The sequence below is a fragment of the Chaetodon trifascialis genome, chromosome 18 (assembly GCF_039877785.1).
Source record: "Chaetodon trifascialis isolate fChaTrf1 chromosome 18, fChaTrf1.hap1, whole genome shotgun sequence".
NCBI classification, from domain to species: domain Eukaryota; kingdom Metazoa; phylum Chordata; class Actinopteri; order Chaetodontiformes; family Chaetodontidae; genus Chaetodon; species Chaetodon trifascialis.
Window position 1 is genome coordinate 4,641,448 of NC_092073.1, and position 21,613 is coordinate 4,663,060.

The following is a 21,613-nucleotide window of genomic DNA, read 5'->3' on the forward strand; positions in this document are numbered from 1 at the left end:
TTCACCTCTAACCTTTGTCTCCTCCTCGTCTTCCTGTCTCTGTGTAGACAACGGGACGTGGACTCAGCTGTGGCTCGTGTCCGATTACCACGAGCACGGCTCCCTGTTCGACTACCTGAACCGCTACACCGTCACTGTGGAGGGCATGATCAAACTGTCCCTGTCCACAGCCAGCGGCCTCGCCCACCTCCACATGGAGATAGTCGGCACGCAAGGTGAGGCGCACGTGTGCGCGCGCGCGCGCACACACACACACACACACACACACACATACGCACGTTCTCAATTGATAGTTAATATTAATAATACACCTTAATAAGTATCACCTTATTTGACAAGAAGATTTGCATCTTAAGAAAACTGAACTGAAGAATAAAGTGATTGAAGATGAAGAACAAATGTCTCAACTTGAATGGGAGCGTGTCCCACTGCACAGACGGACTGCCTCTGTTTATATTAATGCAGGTCTGCGCCTTTAACGCAGGGCTGCTGCTGGCCTGAATGTGGCTTTAGCTGCAGGAATAATGCATATAAAGTGCTACTAGTTTGTTGCTGCTTGTAGTCAGTCAACACAGTCATAAAAGGAAATTCAAAAAGATGTTATGATGGAAATTTTACTTCATACTCAGGCCTGATTCTTTTTTATTTTCAGCATTCTCTCATACGCATGCCTGGCATATCGAATGCTCAGTTATTTGTGTTAAGTTCCAGTGAGTGTGGCGCTTTTGTTAAATGCATGCGCTCTGTCTCCAGGGAAGCCAGCTATTGCCCACAGAGACCTGAAGTCAAAGAACATTCTGGTGAAGAAGAACGGGACCTGCTGCATCGCTGACCTGGGTCTAGCTGTCCGCCATGACTCGGCCACCGACACCATTGACATCGCTCCAAACCACAGAGTGGGAACCAAAAGGTAACTGGGTGATGCACAGAGGGCGAAGAGGCTTTTTTATTTCATGTCAAGCAGGTCACTCAGGATTGGATATCATTTCCTTTTTCTTGTGCTATCTGTAGTTCTTTGAGGAGGTAACCAGAATCCTCTGGCTCAGCTCTATTGGCCATCTTGGCTGTCTTTCATTTTGACATGAGTATCCTTTTGGGATAATCTCTCCTCTGCTTCACTGTGCAGGGCAGGTGCGATGTTGTCACAGTGAGCGAGTGCTGATGGTATTTCACAGCATGTCTCTGAGCTTTTTAACAGGTCACCACAGTGAACAGGGGTGTAAATAAAGAAGTCGGTCCATTAGACTGACAGGCTGTTTAGGCTCAAAGAGGCGACTCTATTGGAGCTTTCGGGTTTATCAGGTTTTCATCTTTGGTTCAGATCAATCATCTGTCACTTTTGGCCTGCCGAGTCACTCCAGTCAAAGTCGAAACAGAGTCTCAGCTCGTACTGTCTTCATGCTGAGATACCAGGCTTCTGAGGACCTAAGGGCGGCACAGGCTTTGAAATGAATCCTCTGCTAACTGCACATTAGGATTTGTTACAATAAGGGAAATTTAGAGTTTCATTAGACTTATCGTCATACGACCTGTAGAACTCACAGCGTGTGTGTTTGTGTGTGAAACCAAACAGACACAGACACTTTGCTGCATTCAGAGTCATTTCCAATGAACTGTTCAAAGCCACAAACTTGCAAAATTCTGGCACAGCTTTGCAGAAACTGTTAAATCAAAGAAAATCACGTTTGAAACCGTTCTAAATCAAAGCTGACATATGATACTGGCAAAAAATGAGTTACTTCCTCCGTTTCTACACAGCTAATTATTGTCCAGACTGCAGGCAGCTTCCCTCTTTCACTTTCCTTTGCAAGTGTCTGTCCACACGTTTCTTGTTCTTCATGTGCACTTGTCAAAGTGCAGGGTTGGAACGTGAGCAGGACATAGAGGCCGTAGGCAGCACTCTTTCCCACAGTGATACCAGTATGGCTTTCTTCCCACTCTGTTTCTCTCCCTCCCTCTTTTTTCTGCCTCTGCTCCAGTGGCAGCCCTGGCCCCAGGCAAAATGTTTGTCTGCCTGTCCATCAGGTCTGTTCTATGATATCTCAGGGACACCTTGAAGACATTTCTTAAAATTTGGCACAAATGTCCTCTACGATTCAGTTATGAACTGATCAGATTGTGGTGGTCCCTCTGACAACCACAAAACATGTTTTTGACCAAAACTCTTCATATCAACATCCATATTTGAATTGTTGTAGTCAAGATAAGCTCATTGGTTCTGCTGATGTGGAGCTTCAGGTGATTGTTGTTGCACCATGTGATGAAGCTCTCTATCAGCTCTCTGGATTCCTGGAAAAATGGTCTCTAAATGAAGACAGCATGTTTCTACCTTGACATTATTCACTGAAATCATACATGTTAGTATAGTGAAAACTTCCATTTCACCAAAAAATACTCTCAATACCTTTAATTGACTTCTTTCAAAGTCTTCACAACATGTATTGTAACAAAAACTGCAGATTGATTGGTGGAGACATACACCCCTAAGGCAGTAAATCTAGTTTTGAGTGTGAGGACTTTCTTCTTCCTCCTTCTTTGTGTGGTGGTTTGATGCTGCTGGCGAATTACACTGCCACTAAATGATTCAGCAAGCCTCAGGTCACTGGAGAGACAAGCTCTGGCCTGGGCTGAAATCCTTGTTACATATATTGATGATCTGATCCCAGCAATCTTTTTTTCAATTCTACCACAATGCCAAACATCTAACAAAGAGTCAATCCAAACAGAAAGTTGCGATATGGTTAGAAAATATAGTGCAATAGCTGAGAGCCTCATAACAAAGTTCCTTCAGGAGCTGTTTTGGAGCTTTGCATCATATCAAATGGTTTCCATCAGAGTTTGCTCAATTATTGTGAACTTGTAGATGTTCAGATTTCCTTTTTCCTCTGGGCACCTGAAGGAGTTCTTGTCCATCTTGCTTAAAAGCTGAGGTTCAAAGTTTAGTCGCTTCACTGGAGCGTTCAATCATATCTAAATGGACGTTGCTGAGAGATAGTTTTCTCAGCTGCTGTTTCCAAGGTCAAGAGTGAGCGTAGCTCTCCAAAGAAATAGGTCAATGTATTGTGACGATTAGTCCTGACTCCTTGCCTTAGAGTGCTTTCACACCTGTTTGTTTCTGCCAAATTGATTTGGTTCATTTGGGATGGCATGAAAAGCTATCAATGAAGCTCTGGTGCAGATCTAACTGGCTGGAGACCACTTGAAGAGGAGGGTCTCACCCAATGACTGAAGGGACTCTGATGCGACCAACCACAGGATTTTGTGATAGCAGATATGTGATTGTAATATGAATTCAGTTACTAAATTCTGCTTGAATCCATCTGCAGAGTGTGGACGTGTTGAATCGTTGTAGTATATTATTCAAGATTGCCCGGTAACCATGTGAATACAGTATGTGAAACATCAACCACTCAGTAACAAAGCACTTGAGGTTCAGTTAAGTGCAGAATGACTTGCGGTCATTGACCTTAATTTAATGTCCTCCTGTTGGTCAATGTGGCACTGATGATGCAGGATGACATCACTGAAACAGTCCAATGACTGAGCTCCCTGCCACTCCATGTGACTGTGCGTTTACCCCCTCAGGTGTGTATGCAATGAGTGGTTACGAACCAAGAGGAGCTTTGGACTGCATGTCGTCAGTGTGTACATGAAACAGATCATAACTAAAAGGAAACTGTTGATCATTTCTTTGGTCCAGACCACAGACCTACAGGTGTGAACGGCCTGAGTATCACATGGTCCATTTTGTATTTGTACATTTAGAGAAGCAGTAGTTTTCCAAGTGACATTCATTAGTGTTTCTGTGCCTCCAGAGGTGGCAGCCATCCAGTGTGAGAACCACAGGTTTAATGCTTGATGAATAATCATGCTCAGGCACTGATTTTGTTCAAACACAAATTCTTTTATGCATTCAAATTTTTTTAAGGTTGAGTATAAAACTAAGCTTTCTTTTTAAGTTTGATTAACTTGCCCCCTTGCTGTTTGCCACATAACTACACTTTCTCTGCGCTTCAGACTTTCTCTGAGCTTTTTACCAAATATTGATGAATGCCTTTTCTTTTCAGCATGAGGCCTTTTCTTTCTAATGTATGTCAACCAACATTTTGCAAATGGAGGCATTTAATCATTATTTGTACACCAACTGGTTGAGGAATTCAATTAAGTCTTGCTGTCTTTGGCCCAGAGTGGGAGATATTTGATTACACTGTTGAATTCATCTCATTACAGTTAGGGGTGGGCAAAAATATCGATACGGCAATATATCGCGATAATTTGTCTTTCTATTCAACATCGGTATTCAAATTTTGAATATTGATATTGAATCGCGATACTTTGTCTTCCGATTCAATATTATATATTCAAATTTTGAAAATCGATATTGAATCGGAAGACAAAGTATCGCGATATATTGCCATATCGATATTTTTGCCCACTCCTAATTACAGTCATCATAGACTGTGTGCCCGTCAGGTTTAGTTCTTATGGATTTATGTGATTTTTCTGCGTGAGCAGAGATTGAAACTCATCAAGAAATGAATAGTCAGTTCAGGTGATGTGGCACAGATGTCAGACATGGCCCCCATCTTCCCATAATGATTACTATTAGAGATAAATGAGTGTTTTCCAAAGCAGACATAAAAGCAGCTTCTAAATGTTGGCTGTTTGTGATTTCAAAGTCACAAATATTAAAGCAACTCAAATGTTTAAATAACCCAGAAGTATTTTATCCTTGAAATCATTCAGTGTGAGAATGTAGCTTTAAGTACCGTCAACAGAGCTTTCCACTGGCTGCCATTTGTGATTTATCTTACCAAAGGTAAACTTTGATCCGATCGACTGATGCTCGATACAGATGTTGCTCTTAATCATAAATTAGCCATCAAATCAAGCAGTGACAGTTTCATGTGGATGTTGTTCTGTCATTATTTCTGTATTAATCTGGATTTAAACGTCTGCTTTCAGTGGCCACGCCGTACCTACAGTGGCTATGTGCATAGGTTCAGAGGTTACACTGTATCTTACATGCACCTGCTCAAAAGTAACTGCACATGGGGGCTACAGCGTCAGCGGAGATACTACAAGGGGACTGCAAGAACTATCTCTAGCGTTGCAGTGGTGATATCAATGAATGAAATCTGATGCTCAACCACAAATCACAGCCTACATGAACACCTGCAGCGGGACTCACATTACACAACACAACAGAACACAGGACGGTGGCTGTTCACACAGGAGATGAATGAATTTGGCTGTTATAGATAAAGACCCATTACTTTGATGCCACCTCTCTCCATCAAAGTGTTGAAGTCATTACTGCGAGTACTGCTGTCTGGTGATGGCAGATCATGACAAGAAGGGTGAGGGGAGGATGATGATGATAGAAACATCATCATGACACATCTGACATCAGTCAGTGGTCATGCAACACAACAGTGTGGCACAATGTAGTAGTTGTTTAATTCATGTTTTTATTTTCAGGTTTGAATATCACTCATTTTGCATCAAGCACCACTGGAAAAAGAGCGTTGCTGGTCATGATAGTAGTATGGAATTCTAGACAGCATAACCAACAAATAGTCTGATAACTGTCCATTTTTTCTCTGCTCAGGTATATGGCGCCAGAGGTCTTGGACGACTCCATAAATATGAAACACTTTGAGTCTTTCAAGCGAGCTGACATCTACGCCATGGGCTTGGTCTTCTGGGAGATTGCCAGCCGCTGCTCAATGGGAGGTGAGGATCAAAGGCAGGGGATTCATTGGCTGAAAGAAGGGGAGGTTGACAGATTAATGGAGGGCAGTGATGGATGAATGGAGCAAAAGAGGAAGAGAGTTAATTCTGGAAATATTGACATACCACTATATCTCGATGGAAGGAAGATGCACGATCAGACAAACTGACGCATACATATGGCATGCAGACCCCCTTAATGTGGAACCGTTTTAACATCATTCTTCTTTCAGGCATCCATGAGGACTACCAGCTGCCCTACTATGACCTGGTTCAGTCAGATCCATCAGTGGAGGAGATGAGGAAGGTGGTTTGTGAGCAGAAGCTTCGGCCCAACATTCCCAACCGCTGGCAGAGCTGTGAGGTAGGACCGGTGTCACTGCATCTGAGTCTGACTTTTCAAGGCAGTGGAAAGAGCTTAAATTTTTTCCAATTCAGTTTCCCCTTAATGGAAATGCCTGACACCAAGGATAGGCTTCAGTCCATCTGTCAGATTGTGTCCTCTGAAAATGGAGGATTCATTTGCATAAACATATCTGTTTATATTTATTTTCATAAATAATGTTTTTTTAATTTTGCAGTCAAACAGATGTTGATTTACTCGCTTTAAGAATCATGTTTATCCATTTGTGCAAATGTACTTCACACATATGTCTTTTGCATCAATGACTGGTTTTCAGTAAAAGTTTCATCATCCACCAGCGATCATTTCATATAGATCTTAAATGCTAACTGCATGAAAATGATACGACACAACATAACATCATCTGTTGCACTGTTTCAATAAATCACAGGTTTTCAAACTGGAGCACATCTGCCCAAGGGGGCGCCGAGGTAGTCCTGAGACACAGATACTGCATGATGTTAAAGGGACAGGTGCACGCTCCTGTTTTAAAAACAACAGGAAGTTAGTTATTTTAGTTTGGCCCTCTGGTGTGGCCTGCACAGTCAGCAGATGCAGCTGTGATTCAGCTCATGAGGCAGTTTGACATTTAAAACCTGTACTGCCACAATCTGCATCATATCCATATTCATCTGAGTCATTAGTCAGTAAAATCTGAACCCACACATATGATATGACATATTGTTGATTTAAGTGACTTACAATTCCTGAGGATCATGATCTGCCGTGTCCATCATGAATATATTTATATTATATTTCCTGTTTATAGCCACCAAACAATAATGGGAATTGTAATGTATTCTTTGTTGGATCTCCATTAGCTTCCACAGAGTGTTTGGTAGTCTTCCAGGTGTCTTAGTTGACACAACAAAAAATACAAATAAAAACTGTACTGTCTCAATAAGAGCAAAAAGCTGCAGTATAGGCTGAGCATAAAGATCAGGGGAAAGAAATGAAACAATTCTACACATAAAACAACCAACAACAGCAACGCATAAGCTAAACATAATCAAAAAAATGTCAAAATACCGGTACCAACAAATAAATAAAAGACAAACAAAAAAGTACCAAAACAGCTGTGATACCAATTGTATTTATGATAACATCATTTATGTTTGATAACTTCTTCAAGGAAAAATCTCTTTCTGATGATGTTAGGAAGCATATTCCAGGCTGAAGATCCTCTGTAGAGAATCAGTTCTCACTCCTCATGTCTGATACCAGTGACCAAACAGTAGTTTTTCACAGAGGAGGTGTGGTGTATTATTCCACAGAAGACTTGATTTTCATTGAGCCTCCACAGTTAGTCCGGGTAATCATATAAGCACCTCGCTCACATTAGTGTGGTAGGAACAATGAGTAACTCATCTGGCACTCTGTTCTGTACAGACTGAAGCGTCTTCAGGTGTTTTTCAGCAGCATTTGACCAGATAAGCAGGCAGTACTCCAGATGTGACAGAACAAGTGACCTAACAGAATCATTCATTGTGGAGACAATGTAATCAATGTGGTCAGGCCATGACGGTCATTTGTCCAATTTAACTCCCAGTAATTTGGTTTCACTGACCTGCTCGGCTGACGTCCCATCTGTAGACATGTTGAGCAGAGTGTTGTTAGCAAGAACATTCCTCCTCCAAATGCAATGCAATACATTTAGTCTGAGCAATGTTCAGTACTCATTTGTTCACTTGTTCATTTGGCCTGGTGATAAACTGATCTGCACGTTCCACAAATTTTTGGGAATGGTCTGCTTCCTTGCACATTATTTAGTTGAAAGAGCTGCAGTGTTGTTTGAAAGATTCTTTCTTATATATATATAAAAAATTTGGGTTTCAAGCACTGAAGTAGCAGAACTCTATTGTGTTTGTGCCCGTTTCTGATTTTTATTAATTTTTCACTGTATTTATTTATTTTCTGCCTGAAACTCAAATCAGTAATTTGAAATGATGTGCAAGGGCTTAACAAGAGATATGAGCCCAATCGCCCAATTAATGGTGCTGTAATTAAGGCACAAAAATGTGAACTTTAGAAAGGGAACGACCTTCACACTGTCAAGTCTTATTGACTTAAAATCGGACAGCAGCTCAATGTGCTCCACAAGAAAGCCTCTTGAACCGCCAAAGTCTGCCATGGTTGGTTTTCCACCATTTTGAGTAGGAAAAAAAACTGTAATATTCGTAAAATATGCCAAAAATATTTTGTATCAAAATAGCTGATAGTAATCAGCCCAATTAGCCAGACATAGAAAAAAATCTATGCTACAAAGTTGCAGGACAACACATTATCGGACACAGCACTCTTCCAGGTCACCTTTTAACTTGACTGCTAGCATCAGTAAGCACTGCCACTGCCACTAGTCAAAGACTAGTTCCAAAACTAGACCAGCAAAAAGCCACAGTCCCTTTCAGTCTTTGTTTTCAGCTTAGAAAGGCCAGTTACATCCAGCAGTAAGTCTGAGCCTCGAAGCTGAGGACTCTTTCTCAATAACACTGCTGTATCATATGATACACACACACACACACACACACACACACACACACACACACACACACACACACACACACACACACACACACACACAGACTAGTTGTGTTTATATCACTTGTGGGGACATTACATAGACTTACATTCATTTCCTGGAGCCTTACCCTAACCCTAACTCTAAACATAACCACTAAGGGAGGCGAGTCCCCACAATGTGATAAATACCTGTTCACACACACACACACACACACACACACACACACACGCTCATTCCCACAGTCCCCAGAGAGGAAGCAACTACTCAGCGTGTGGGAGGAGAAAGCATGTGTGTTGTATCTCATACTGTCTCTGGTTTCAGGTTTAGCAGTACTCACACACACACTTGCGGTATTGGTTTGCTGACTGCAGTGGGAGTCACTACAACTACATTTGCACTGATTTGGTTAAATTTCCGTAGAAGGCTGTGAAAGCAGAGACACGTCCATGAGGTTTGGAGAATATCTGCAGGTTGGTCCTTCATTTTCACAGACACACAGGAAGTGATTGCTGCCTCTTCTGTTCTCAGTGAACATGAGATGATATCTCCTGTTGGCTACAGACCACCACTTGTGGCTAATGGTTACAAACTATTTGATGGGGTCCAACCGAGATAAGCTCTAGCTCTGCAGATAAGTTGCCTTAGCCCTGCCTCTCAAATATACAACAGACAATCCAGTGTCTGTCTCAAAAACACAGGTCTCCACCTATTGAACTATTTACTCTATTTAATCTATAAACACAAAAAAACAACTGAATACCCCAGTGCTTTTAACCTCAGCCCAGTGTGTCTGATTCTCTGTAAACAGCCCTTATTTTGTCTCCCCTGCGGGCTCTGCCAGTGTTTGGAGTCATTTTTGAAAATTTATCAAAACAATTGAATTGTGTTCTCGAATTACTGTCAAGTTACTGCAGCTGGAGGAACTGAAGTTCCAGGTAAATTTGTCTTCTCTAGTCAGCTGGTGGGTAGCACACAGTGTGTTACAGCTGTGTGTTGGAATCAGTGCTAATGATACTGAATTCATTGTTTCATATTGATATCTTAGGCTTTGAAATAATCCTCCCTGTATATTTCTATATGGTTATGGTGCAACACTGCACATTGTTTCAGTAAAACTGCTCAGCTTCAGCTGCAGCCTGCGAGCCACTGTGCAGAGCAGTAATGTTTGTCAGGCCGTGGACAAGCTGTTTGGATTCATGCAGATTTTGGACAGATGTGTGGACGTACTTTGGATTAACTAACATTGTGTTATCTTAGGTGTCAGGGGGGCTGGGCAGGTATTTGATCTTCCAGTTGGACACTATCACATTATGTGTGTGCGACTGTACATGCGCAGCAATTTTCTGTTGTTTTTTTGACACTTGACCATACACTTCTAGAAACTGTATATGCTGAGTCACACTTCCAAAAACAGTGCGCATCACATGTCAGTCAGTCAGTCTGGGTTTTATTTCAGCAGCCTCACTGCTGTACTGCATATAGAAGTGGTACACAGAATACTTTTAGAAGTAAACCGCAACATTTAGCTGCTCCTCATCAGGTTTGTGCAGTAGCAAAAATAGTAAATCAAATGTTAGGCCAAAATGAATAGAGCCACTGGAAACTACACAGATGGAGAGATTCAGGAATTGTTAAAAATAAATAAAAATAAAAATCAGAATACTTGTGATTTAAGTGAATTGGATTTTTTTCCCCACCTCAAGGCATCAGTAGACATTAAGTACACAAATAATTGATTTGAGAGCACAAATGAGTAATTAATGTGCACAAATTTGACTCAGAGTGGACCACACAGTCTCTGCCCCTCCAGACTTCTTTATAAACACAGAGTCTCTTATAAGCAGCCAGCTCTGCTGCCCACACACACTTCATGGATGGATAGAAATGCTCATATCATTTTAGAACTCACAGTCTGTTGTCTGTTTTGACCAGAGCCACCTTTTTTGTTTGGCTGCATCTTGTGATTGTCTTCTTTTAAGGGTTAAGTTCTTTGTTGGTCTTTCTTTTTAATACACAAGGCTTGTTTTTACCATAACTACCATTTATCTACACTAGGGTTGGGCTTTTTTTAAACTTTCCAACCATCCACCATCAGCCTAATAACCAGCATTTGCCATTTTTTTCTACTTAGTTGTACAAATATAACTAATCATACACAAACCATGCTCCTGATAACTTCAGATAGCTTCATTCACCTTCATTGGGCCTTATGCCTACAGCTTGGCCAACCCCTGCATTTTGTGCATGGCAGATAGCAAAGGGTCGGGTGTCCTGTTTCTTTTGTGGATCGGGGGGTAGTAGTCATACAGAGCTTTTCAGATGAGACTGCGGAGTGGTTGAATGGCATGAAATGTGTTATCTGCATGTACTCTCCTAAAATGGAAATATCCGTTGACTTTGGAGACCCTGTGGTCTTTCCTGCAGTCCTCATCAGGCCAACCTCTGCATCAATACTGTCACGTGTTGTTGCTCAGACAGTCTATAAGGCTGGGACCTGGTTTCACTGTCTGGTCTGGAGGTAAACTCACATGTATCATACACACAAAAAGAGACACTCGTGTTTATGCAACAGTGATGCACAATGAGCCGCAGGCCGCAGCAATTATACCCATCCAGACAGACCGACAGGTTTAACAAGTTGGAACTTGGCAGTACCTGCAGATGCAGACCCAGGGACTGTTTGTTAACTAAGCTCAATCTATTCTTATCACAATCATGGGGAATGATGGAGTGTGTAGCTGTCAGCTTCCCTCTGAATATTAGACCAAACTGGGGAATCACAGAGTTTAGCTGTGACATTCTAAACATGCTGATATGTCTGTATCTGTATCTCCATATGCATACATTATATTCTATATCAAGTAGAGTGAGCAATAGTTAAGCTTGCATGCGTGCATGCACCCAAGCGGTCACAAGTGTGTGCATGCACCCCCAAACTAGCCACTGGTGGTCTGTCGATGACACTGACCTCAGAGAGCCCTGGTCAGTTTCCAAGTGCTTGTCCTGTGCTGTCACTTGTACAAATAACTAGTGTTGAGCAGTATGATGGTATGTATTGTAGAAACGGTGGAAATTAGTCCAGAGGTAGAGATTTGGCAATGCCATTTTCACCATGGGAGCTAATCCCTTAAGCCGTATTGATACACTGTCACTCACAGTGTGTGCGCTGCTGCCCTGCTCCACAGGAAGCACGTGGGCGGGCTGATGACACCGCATGAAGTGTAGCTGCTTCGCACTCTATTCTGCATACCTCAATATTGCTTTCTACTCTTTCGTTGAGATATGTCCAAATACATGTAGTATTGGTAACAACGTAAAAACTAGTCATCTTTGCGGAGTCCTCGTCCTCCTCCTGCACACTCTACTCAGGCGCCACCCCGAACCTAAACCAAATGGAGTATTTCCTCTAAGTAACGTTTGACACAGACAAATGTGCTGCATGTGTGAAAGGACAACTCATGGACAATGTCCGGACATGTTTCTGGGGATATTGTCCAAAATTCATATGAAAACATGGCTTTAGTGTCTCTGTTATATATTTGGGGCGGGCAGCATGATGACGCAATCCAGCTGCCTCACAAGGTCACATGATTTGGGCTGCAGGACTGCTCAGCACGCTCTCATGTGACCTGAGAGCGACAGCTGGTGGCACTAATGCACCTCTGTTGCATCTCAGTTGTTCTCAACTGGAACTTTAAAGCTTCCATCTTGACAGAGAGTTTGTTTTACTGTTGTGAATCTTTTTGTTTTCAACTGTGTTGTCTCAGGCAGTTGTTTTTGTTTATTTGGAAGTTAAAAAAAAAAGAAGATTATGAAATGTGATGAAGCATAGTATGGTTATTTTAAACCATTTTATAATTGAATTTACAGAACAGTGACTTTACTGAATTGACATATATGGCCATGTCTCTTACCCCTACTAATAACTGTTACAGTCTGGGTCTTGTTGACTAAATGTGGACAAGTTAGACTCCATGGGGTCTAAAATGAGCCTATTTGAAGATCCTTAACAGAAAGGGTTCCCTAGTGTAAGAAGCACTCATTCAGAGTCAAGTCTTGCAGAGGTGTTGTGTTCAAGGCATTGGTTTTTACAGTGGCAGTCTCAGGAGGGCTCACCACTCCACCATTTAGCCCATAAATCAGAATGGCAGGTTAAGGCAAATGAAGCTGTGTCTGAAAGCATTTGAATCTGAGAGCCTTTACATAAGAAATGAGCTTCAGCTCGCTGACTGTGGTAATGTGAGGTGTGTGTGTGTGTGTGTGTGTGTGTGTGTGTGTGTGTGTGTGTGTGTGTGTGTGTGTGTGTGTGTGTGTGTGTGTGTGTGTGTGTGTGTGTGTGTGTGTGTGTGTGTGTGTGTGCATGTATGTGTGTGCACATCTGTGTGTGTGTGTGTGTGTGTGTGTGTGTGTGTGTGTGTGTGTGTGTGTGTGTGTGTGTGTGTGTGTGTGTGTGTGTGTGTGTGTGTGTGGCAGACTGCTTGTCCGTGGCAGTGTAGGGTTGGCACTAATCCACCTGATGAATGGTCGACTGGAATGTGTCGTCTGTGTTAATGAGCACTGTAGGAAGTTCCGTAGATGGAGCACTAGCAGTGTGAGAGACTGAGGCTGACACACACACACACACACACACAGACAGACAGACATGTTGACTCATACATACCAGTTGCTGTTTACAGCCCCGCCGAGGGCGAAAGAATTAGTGTAAACTCTGGAGGTTCAAAGCCCATTTGCAGAAGTCACCACTTGAGTGAGGCTGGAGCAAAGACTTTCTTTACAAAAAAAAAGTTAGATCCGACCACATTTCATAGAATGTACCAGATCAAAGCGAGCAATGATTAAGGAAGAAAAACTGGAAAAAAACTGAGTGAAAAAGGTCAACTGTCTTTCAAACGGTCATCAGAAACAGGTCGATGTGTCAGGAAACAGCTGATGAATATCAGGTGAAATAGTTTCATATCTTGCAGTATAAAATCTCTTGGATCAGAAGACTCTAGTCCTAATCATTTAAACATGACCTTATTAAAATCCTTATGGTATGGATTGGATTCAGAAAAACATCTATAGAAACAAATGTGGTATCTACAATTTAATTAAAACCTACAAAGAACAGGCTAAAGACACCAACACTTCATACTAAAGTATTACAAACTGAACACTGCTTATGATTAACTGGCAGATTAAGTGAGCACTCAGGAGAACATGACAGTATACAAAAACACCAAAATGACTGATCAAAGTTGAGATTGGAACATCTGTTGTCTTGATGCATCTCCCATCAGCAGATAGAAACCTTTTTTAAACAGTGGCCTAAAAGTTGTTGACATGACTGGAGAGCAGTGGGTGTTCATGTGTATTAACGTTCAGTCTTTGGGTGCTTTCACCCCTAACCTGCCTGGTCCTGTTAAAACAGACCCTGGTGGGTTTGTCCAGTGTGCCTCGGTCTCCTGTCAGCAGACTCTGGTGCAGCTGAAAGCAAATGAAGCAACCACAGGATTTTATCATCAGAGATATGTGATTTTAGCACAGTTTCCAAAAATAAACTTAAAATAAAACAACCTGCTGTTCATGAAGTCTGTTCAGGTATCATTTTTTTGTCTCTTGTTTTGGACCAAATGAACTGAACAACAGAGTGAAAGCACACTGACAAACAGGTTAGGCCTGGAACATCATCAGCATCACTGATGCAGCTGAGAACACGTGGTATTTATCAGCACACCTCTGCCCACTCCTGATGGGGGTTTGAAGTATCGTCCACTCTTATGTGTTCTAAATGACTTCAAGTAAGCAAATATGAAGACAAAGGCTAATTCTGCACAACTGTTGCGACATGATGCTGTGATGAAGTGCTCTGAACTCGTGTCGTCTCTCTCCTCTGCAGGCCTTGCGGGTGATGGCAAAGATAATGAGGGAGTGTTGGTATGCCAACAGTGCCGCCCGGCTCACTGCTCTGCGAATCAAGAAAACTCTGTCTCAGCTCAGCCAACAGGAGGGAATCAAGATGTAGACACAATGACCAAACACACATGCACACACACATCTGACTGGCATCCATATCGTTAGCATTACAGCATTATTATCTTCATTATTATTCATCGATTGCTCCTCCCCTTTGGTTTGAAGGGAAGTGAAGACTTTTTCTTTTTCACCTCATGCTCTTTTTTTCTTAGCCCATTTCATTCATTGACAAACTAATGAGTCCTGCAGCTGAAACTGAGGAACCGTGTGCATATGTGCGTCACACCAGGCTAACATACACACACGCATGGATGGATCAAATGAGGGAACAAAGGTGTCAAAGGAAGCCTCCGCTCATTTCCTCCTTCCTTTACTACATCCATCACATGAAGCCTCTGAAAGACCCATTGGGGCAACCGGTGTCCATCTGAAGTCCCACCTGCACCGCTCATCATACAGCCAACCAATAAGAGCTCAGACCCCGTCAGGTAAACAAAAGGCCAGGCAGGGAATCACCTGGGGGGCTTCTGAGCTGCTGAAGCTTCGTTCCCATCTTCATCTTCACCCCTTCATTTGTATTTCTTTCTTTACTTCAGAGAATTAAGCTACTCTTCAGTAGGGCTGCAAGTTGCTAATTCACAACTTCATCATGGAATATTCAACATTTCCAACACAAAAAGTGTTCAAAAATCAAAATGGAACATTTAGAAGGATTCAACCTAGTTTAGATTCCGTCTGCTGCGAGGGATGTGCTGGGAGGCATCGCTGCTCCTTCATGGAGCAAAAAGAAAAGTAAACTATTCCATCTGACATTACATATGTGGAAGCAAAGAAATGACCCGCGCAGCCGTCATAAGAGTAGCCTCCGATGGGGTTTATCATCCATCCAATATGACAAATTTTTTATTCCTGAGACACATCCAGGTTTTTGTTTTATTCATGTAACTTCAGGCAAATACATTTACTTAAATTCACAGGTGTAGGCTTTAAATTTGACACGTACCAGTTTCAGACAGCAACCAAAACAAATTCACGGAGTAGACTGGACATAAGGAACACGCCTGGGGTGTCATTGTCTCCCATCACCCCTCGGTGGGACCGTCTCGTTGCAGAGAAACAAGCTCAGGGTTCCCACTGAGTCTGCATTATTGGTGAGTGGTATCTTTATGCACTTTGTGTTTGTTATTATGCTCGTTGTATAATTAGATTTTATTTCTGCGTAGTCCCCGCCCCCCCATTGTCGGTCCATGGAATAATGTCTAACATGAAACCGGTCTGCGGTGCAAAAAAGGTTGGGGACCGCTGGTGTAAATGTTCACAAGCCACTGTAAAACCATTTAACCCCCCAATAACATAAAGTACAGTTCAACTGGGCCAGAAATGTGGCAGCACTGATCAGGTTACAGTATGTCAGTCATGTGATCTCAGACAGAGAGGTTCAGATGAGCAATTGGAAAAGAATGAAATTTCTAGGATCTTCAAAGTAAAATGTTTCAGTGTTATAAATTAATATTTCAGCTGAGGTTCTTGGACCATTTTAGAATTAAGATATTAGGTTCCATATAAAATTGTAATTATTATACATCTTTTTAATATCCACAGCTGTAACATGTGTCAGATGTCAGAATGGATGATGAACCTGTTTTCAGGTTTTGACGCAAAGAAATACCAAAAAGGTGTTTTTCTTTGGAAAATATTTTCCATTTTGTTAATGTGCGCGGCACATTTTGATCAACATGCTTTGTGGAAGCAATTATTGATTTCTTAGCGAATGGTGCTTCAAAAGGGAGCAGCAAATCGAGTCAGCAGTCCCTGGCTGGAAGGGCTACTTGACACAATTTCTCTTAATGTCCCAGCCAACAGGGACTCAGCCATGATCAGTAATCCCCACGTACACATAAATCATCCACCTGCCACCTCCCAAACAAGTTATTTTCTTCAATGTAGAGACCCACACCCACATAGACATGTCGCTCCTCTACTGGTCCCTGGAGGCTAAATTACCTTTTAAACTGTCAAGCAGTGTGAGCTTTGCAGGTGACTTCTTTATTGTGTGTTGTTTTGATGAAAGAGATCCTTTAATGATTGGGCAGGCTTCTTTCAGTCATTTTAATTGTTTCCATGTGTGCAGTAATGTCACTGCAACAAATTATCGTGGGACATTTAAGCAGCAAAGCTAATCACTAAAAACTGAGGAAACACAAGACGGCTCTGATGGAGCTCAGGATTTACTCCAAACAGCTTCATTGTATGAACCTGAAGTGTGTGTGTGTGTGAGAAACCTCTGGCATGTGTAGAAGAACGCAGAACATTAATTAACATTAGATCTTGAGCCATCCTGTTGGCGTGTTGGGAGATTTAAGTAATCAGCGAAGTTACGCTGCTGTGCACCCACCCGAAACCCATCCACTGTTATTCAGACCCGGCCCGGCCAATCCACGGTGCCTGCAGGTATTACTGTGATCCACGCATCACTAATCAGTAGTATTCAAGCAAGAAAGCAGTTTTGATGTGAAGTTGTTTGCAGCCCTACTGTTGAGTCATGTTACAGTAGCATTGGGAACTGAAGCACGGACCTGGGGGTTATGGGACAGTCCGTCAGCCCCCTGTAGGGTCCAGACAAGCAGTGGCTTCATCTAGTCCAGTTGTCAGCAGAATCTCTCATCTCTGCAACAGTTTTGCACCTGTTTTTTCATTTGTTACTGTTGTGTTTCCCCGTCTCCCTGCGTGTTGGCAGGGAGTCGGACAGGTCAGTTTAATTTATTGTGTTTTTTGAATTTTCTTTGTGGTGGCAGGGGATCTTTTTTTCAAAACTAAACTGGACATGATGACCTCATTCATTTTTGGCGAACATGCTGCAACATATGCAATATACAGTAGATAAATGTGTCTATTTTCTATACTCTGCTCTGCTTAACCACTTGCTGTTAAACCACAAACAGCAAGAACAACAACAACACCAACAATCAGCTGCCACCATGCCTTCCAAGCCAGCTGTTACCGGAAAGTGCCAGTGCTTTAAAAACCCAACTCCTCTCATGTCGGCTGCTGTGGAGTGCGTTTGCTCTCGTGTGTATGCAGGTGTGTGCGTGCGTGCGTATGCGTGTGTGTGCCTCAGAGGAGGCCTGTGGGAGCCATGCCGAGCATACAGCAAGCTCGTACTATGCACACCCAAGAAGTAGGGAAGGAAAGCAAGAAGGGGCACACACCGCACGTCAGAACACCCACAACCCAGCCGACTCTCTGGTGCCATTTCGTCAGACCCCCCCACACCTGAACACCTGACCACCTCAGCAACAACTCATCATAGAGCTTCTCCTCCTGATGGACAGAGTCTGGAAACTGATCTCCAGCACCTCAAACTGTGTTTAGTTGGAAAAACAATGCCACAAAAGCTCACACAGCTTTGGAAAAGAGACACAAAGACTTGTAAGCATTACTGATGTTGCCCTATAAATGTAAACTCTCTGGATCTCTGATTTTCGTTGTTTTCTCGTGTTTGCGCCGTTGACAGCGCAGCAGCGCGAATCAACCTTTCAAGCATTCTCTTCTTTGTAGGATAATCAACAAAAATGAGGTACATTCATTTAAATATAGCAAACGGATATTTACTAAGCCATAGGTTTTCCAGGTCGTGTATCATTTTTTTCTTTTATGTGGCAAGGTCTTTTTCTACTAGAATGTAAATTTACGAAAAACAAAAGATGAAAAAAATGTGTGTAAAATGGACAATTTTGTCATTTCAGCTTAGCAAGCCTTAAGGGACCAACGCATAAGAGTCAGGATCTACTCTTATTTTGTTTGTTTTTGTCTGTTTTTTTTTTTTTTTTGAGAAAAAAAATATATCATTGATTATTATGATAAAGGTAGTGTCATTATTCTATCAAAAGGACAAAAAATACATGTAGCACCTGATTTAAGTTTGTTTAAAGTCAAGTGTTTGTCCCGTTGCCAAAATTGCCATACATCTAAACCTGTTTGATCTCATGTTACACACCTGCCTGTGTCTAAGTTCCATCAGAAGCGTTTGTCTTCTAGTACACAGGTCAAAAAAGAAGTCCCATAATTAGGTCCAGTTTAAATGCACAACATGACTGCAGACAGGGAATATTTAATACAGCCGATAAATTAGATCTGCCAGACAGTGATTTGCTCAAAGAAATCCCACAGAGTCTCTTGATTGTTCAGCAATAAGTGCACTTCTGAACCACTGCAGGGTTTACCTGTGTGGCAATTTGGATGTCAGTGTGCGTCTGTCTCCATTGCTTTTCTTTATGGATACATAATGTATTGATGTGCTGCTACTTAGTTGTCCGCCTCGCTTTCCAAGTGGAGGTGAGAGCTGCCGTTGGATGTAAATATCCTCAGAATGCCTGAATCTGATCTTTCTGTGCCATGTTGCTTTGATGCAAATCCAGCCCATCATCGTTTAGTTGGCAGCCCTGTCAAAGATTTGCTGAAGTTGTCAGCCACCATCCATGGAAGTGCAGGACTCCACCCCACCACCCACTGCAGCAGCTCATTTCACTGATGACTTTTTCTTCAAATTGCTGATCTAATTCAATCAGCTGTCGTAGTGTTCAGTTCGGATGAAAAGCTGCAGCCTCCATGGACCATGGCTGAAAACCACGGTGCCAATCTATCGATGGGCATCAGAGCAGCTCGTTCTCTCTGCTTTGATGCCCACTCTTGAAACACAGTTGGAGATGCATTAAGACATATTTGTCTCTATTAGAAGCCCAAGTGTGGAGGAGGGAGTAGGAGAGCAAATACATCCAGTTATTTTTGACAAAGTTTTTTGTTAAGTACAAAAAAACAAACCCTGTTGATGCCCTTATAGCAACTGATAATGCAACAGCAGATCATGTCAGAATTTGTCGAAATACACAAACTGCTAAATGTTTCAGCATTTAATCCCCAGACAGAGTAATAGCAGTTGTAATGCACCTCTTCTAAGTTAAGGACTGCTTGTCAGAGCTGAGTGCCCATTGCTTTTCAGACTGCACTTTTTGTTGACATCTCTGGGTTTCTGGCAGTCCATGTGAAATGATCCCAGCATCAGTTCTTGCTTCGGTGGACTGAAAAAAATCAATCAAAGCAACATCTAAATGAAACCACTCCAGATTATACTCAAACAAACAACAAGCCAAACAGTCTCCAGACAAGGTCCACTCATTCACTAGCTCCAGAGATGGATGAAGTTCAGTCAGCCATGTGGAATGGACCATTATGTGAATGTAGGATATGTTGGACATGTTACAGTATTGACGTTTGGTGTCTAGACTTTGACCTTGTCACTCCCCACAAGGAAACGCCAAACTCAGCACAGCACGGACTGGAAAGCAACGACACGTTTTATGCCACTGATGAAAAGTCCTAAAAGTGCTTAGAATAATGTAAAGTTTGAACGTTAGCAGCCACGGCAAACTTCATCTGCTGATGAAGACTGTGGGCTGAGGTCAGAAGCTCCAGAAGAAATGAGCAAGTGGACCTTGAGTGGAGAAAGAGATTGTTAAATGTGAAGGTATACTTACCTTTATGAGAAGTGTTTTTAGAAAGAGGTGTGACATGCAGCAAAGGGCCTGAGCGCCACCTGTTGAAAGCTTTTCGACCAGCTAATTGCTGGTGTCTTGGTGGAAGCTCAAGACAAAATCTGTATTTTTAGTTTTCTTAAGTAAAAGAATATTTCACCAACCTTTTAAACTATAGAAAACACTTCTAATGTGACATTCGTTTTCATGAAAGTTACATCATCAGTTGCTACAAGCTTTGTTCAGTTATTCCCTTGTTGTCTTTTGTTGTTAAAAAAAAAAAAAAAGTTTGACAAAAAGCAGACAAGGTGTGCCGTACCCCGCCGAACAGTTCCACTGTTCAGTCGTTCTTGTGAATGAAGTATTCTTAAATATGTAGAATTGGTCAGCACAGATAATTCTTGTAAATATCTTGTGGAGTAAACAAAAGACGAAAGCTATCCTGATATTTGAAGAAACTAAAGTGGATATCGCTGCTATGTTGAATACAAAAAGGGTGACACGCTATGCTGAATGAAATGTCACGTGTACAAATGTGGTCAAGGCAGTTTGGAAGACCCGGGACAAGGATCCATCTTTCTAAGCCATGGGGCTTCAAGGGGGGGGATTGATGGGGATGTGGGAAACTGAATTTCTAAAACTCAAAGTATCCCTTTAAGTAAGCCCTGGCTAGCCCTGCTGGGTCTTTGGGTGGGATTGAGACTGTATAATATGTGTATTCCATTAGCAATGTCATTCTCTGGGACATTACCAACAACAAAAGCTCAACTCAACAGCACCTCTGGTATGCCTCTACAAGGACAACCTTCATTCTGTCTTAAAGTCACCAGCAGCCTTGTATTTTTCTTTTCTAAACCCAAGATGACTTAACTGTAAAAAGACAAGTTTGCACCCAGCTGTTTTTCTCTTGTGGTCTTTATACAGCAATCTTTTTGTCCTTGATTCTATCTTGCCTTTCTCTCTTGTCATTCCATGTTCTCTAATTGACTTAACAGATATCTCCAAGCTACAAGGGCCACACTTCACTGGAGCTTCACAGCTCCATACCGGGTGGAACCGACTGCCTACCTTATCTCTCTAAACTCAGATCTTAAGGCTGGGGTATGTTTGAAATAAATCTAGTTTGTAGAACGCAATGAGTCGTACAAATGGGGATAACAGCTCACGCTTTCAGAGAGTCTCCCATCAAAGGCATTCATGGTGTTGCACAGAACAACTGACGGAATATGTTTGTGCGGAGAATGATTAAAGACGGTTGAAACCTCCTCACCTGTGCATAGCAGGTCACTGAAGTGGACGTCATTGTCAGATTGATGGTTTCTGAAAGTTACAAAAGTTGTCAGATGGTCAAGCTCCAACGAGCGCTGCATTAGAAGATACTGATGCCTCCATCAGTTTAACGTTGCACTCCCACAACATTGTCGGAGTCACAGTGGACAGTCCAAAATCAATGCAGCAGAATCAGACATT

At 42.1% G+C, this 21,613-nt stretch overlaps 1 protein-coding gene across 2 annotated transcripts in view; it reads left to right on the forward strand.

The window, feature by feature from the left end:
- tgfbr1b (transforming growth factor, beta receptor 1 b) overlaps positions 1-18,305 on the forward strand; it is a 57,486-nt gene extending 39,181 nt beyond the window's left edge. The window contains exons 5-9 of one of the 2 annotated variants that reach the window (XM_070985591.1): positions 48-215; positions 754-910; positions 5,612-5,736; positions 5,967-6,097; positions 14,536-18,305. In XM_070985591.1, the coding sequence (XP_070841692.1) occupies positions 48-215; positions 754-910; positions 5,612-5,736; positions 5,967-6,097; positions 14,536-14,661 (707 nt within the window). In that variant the 3' untranslated portion in view covers positions 14,662-18,305. Of the gene's footprint in view, positions 1-47; positions 216-753; positions 911-5,611; positions 5,737-5,966; positions 7,173-14,535 lie in introns of those variants that run through there. The other variant, XM_070985590.1, reaches the window with a different exon arrangement.
- Positions 18,306-21,613: the final 3,308 nt, after the last annotated feature.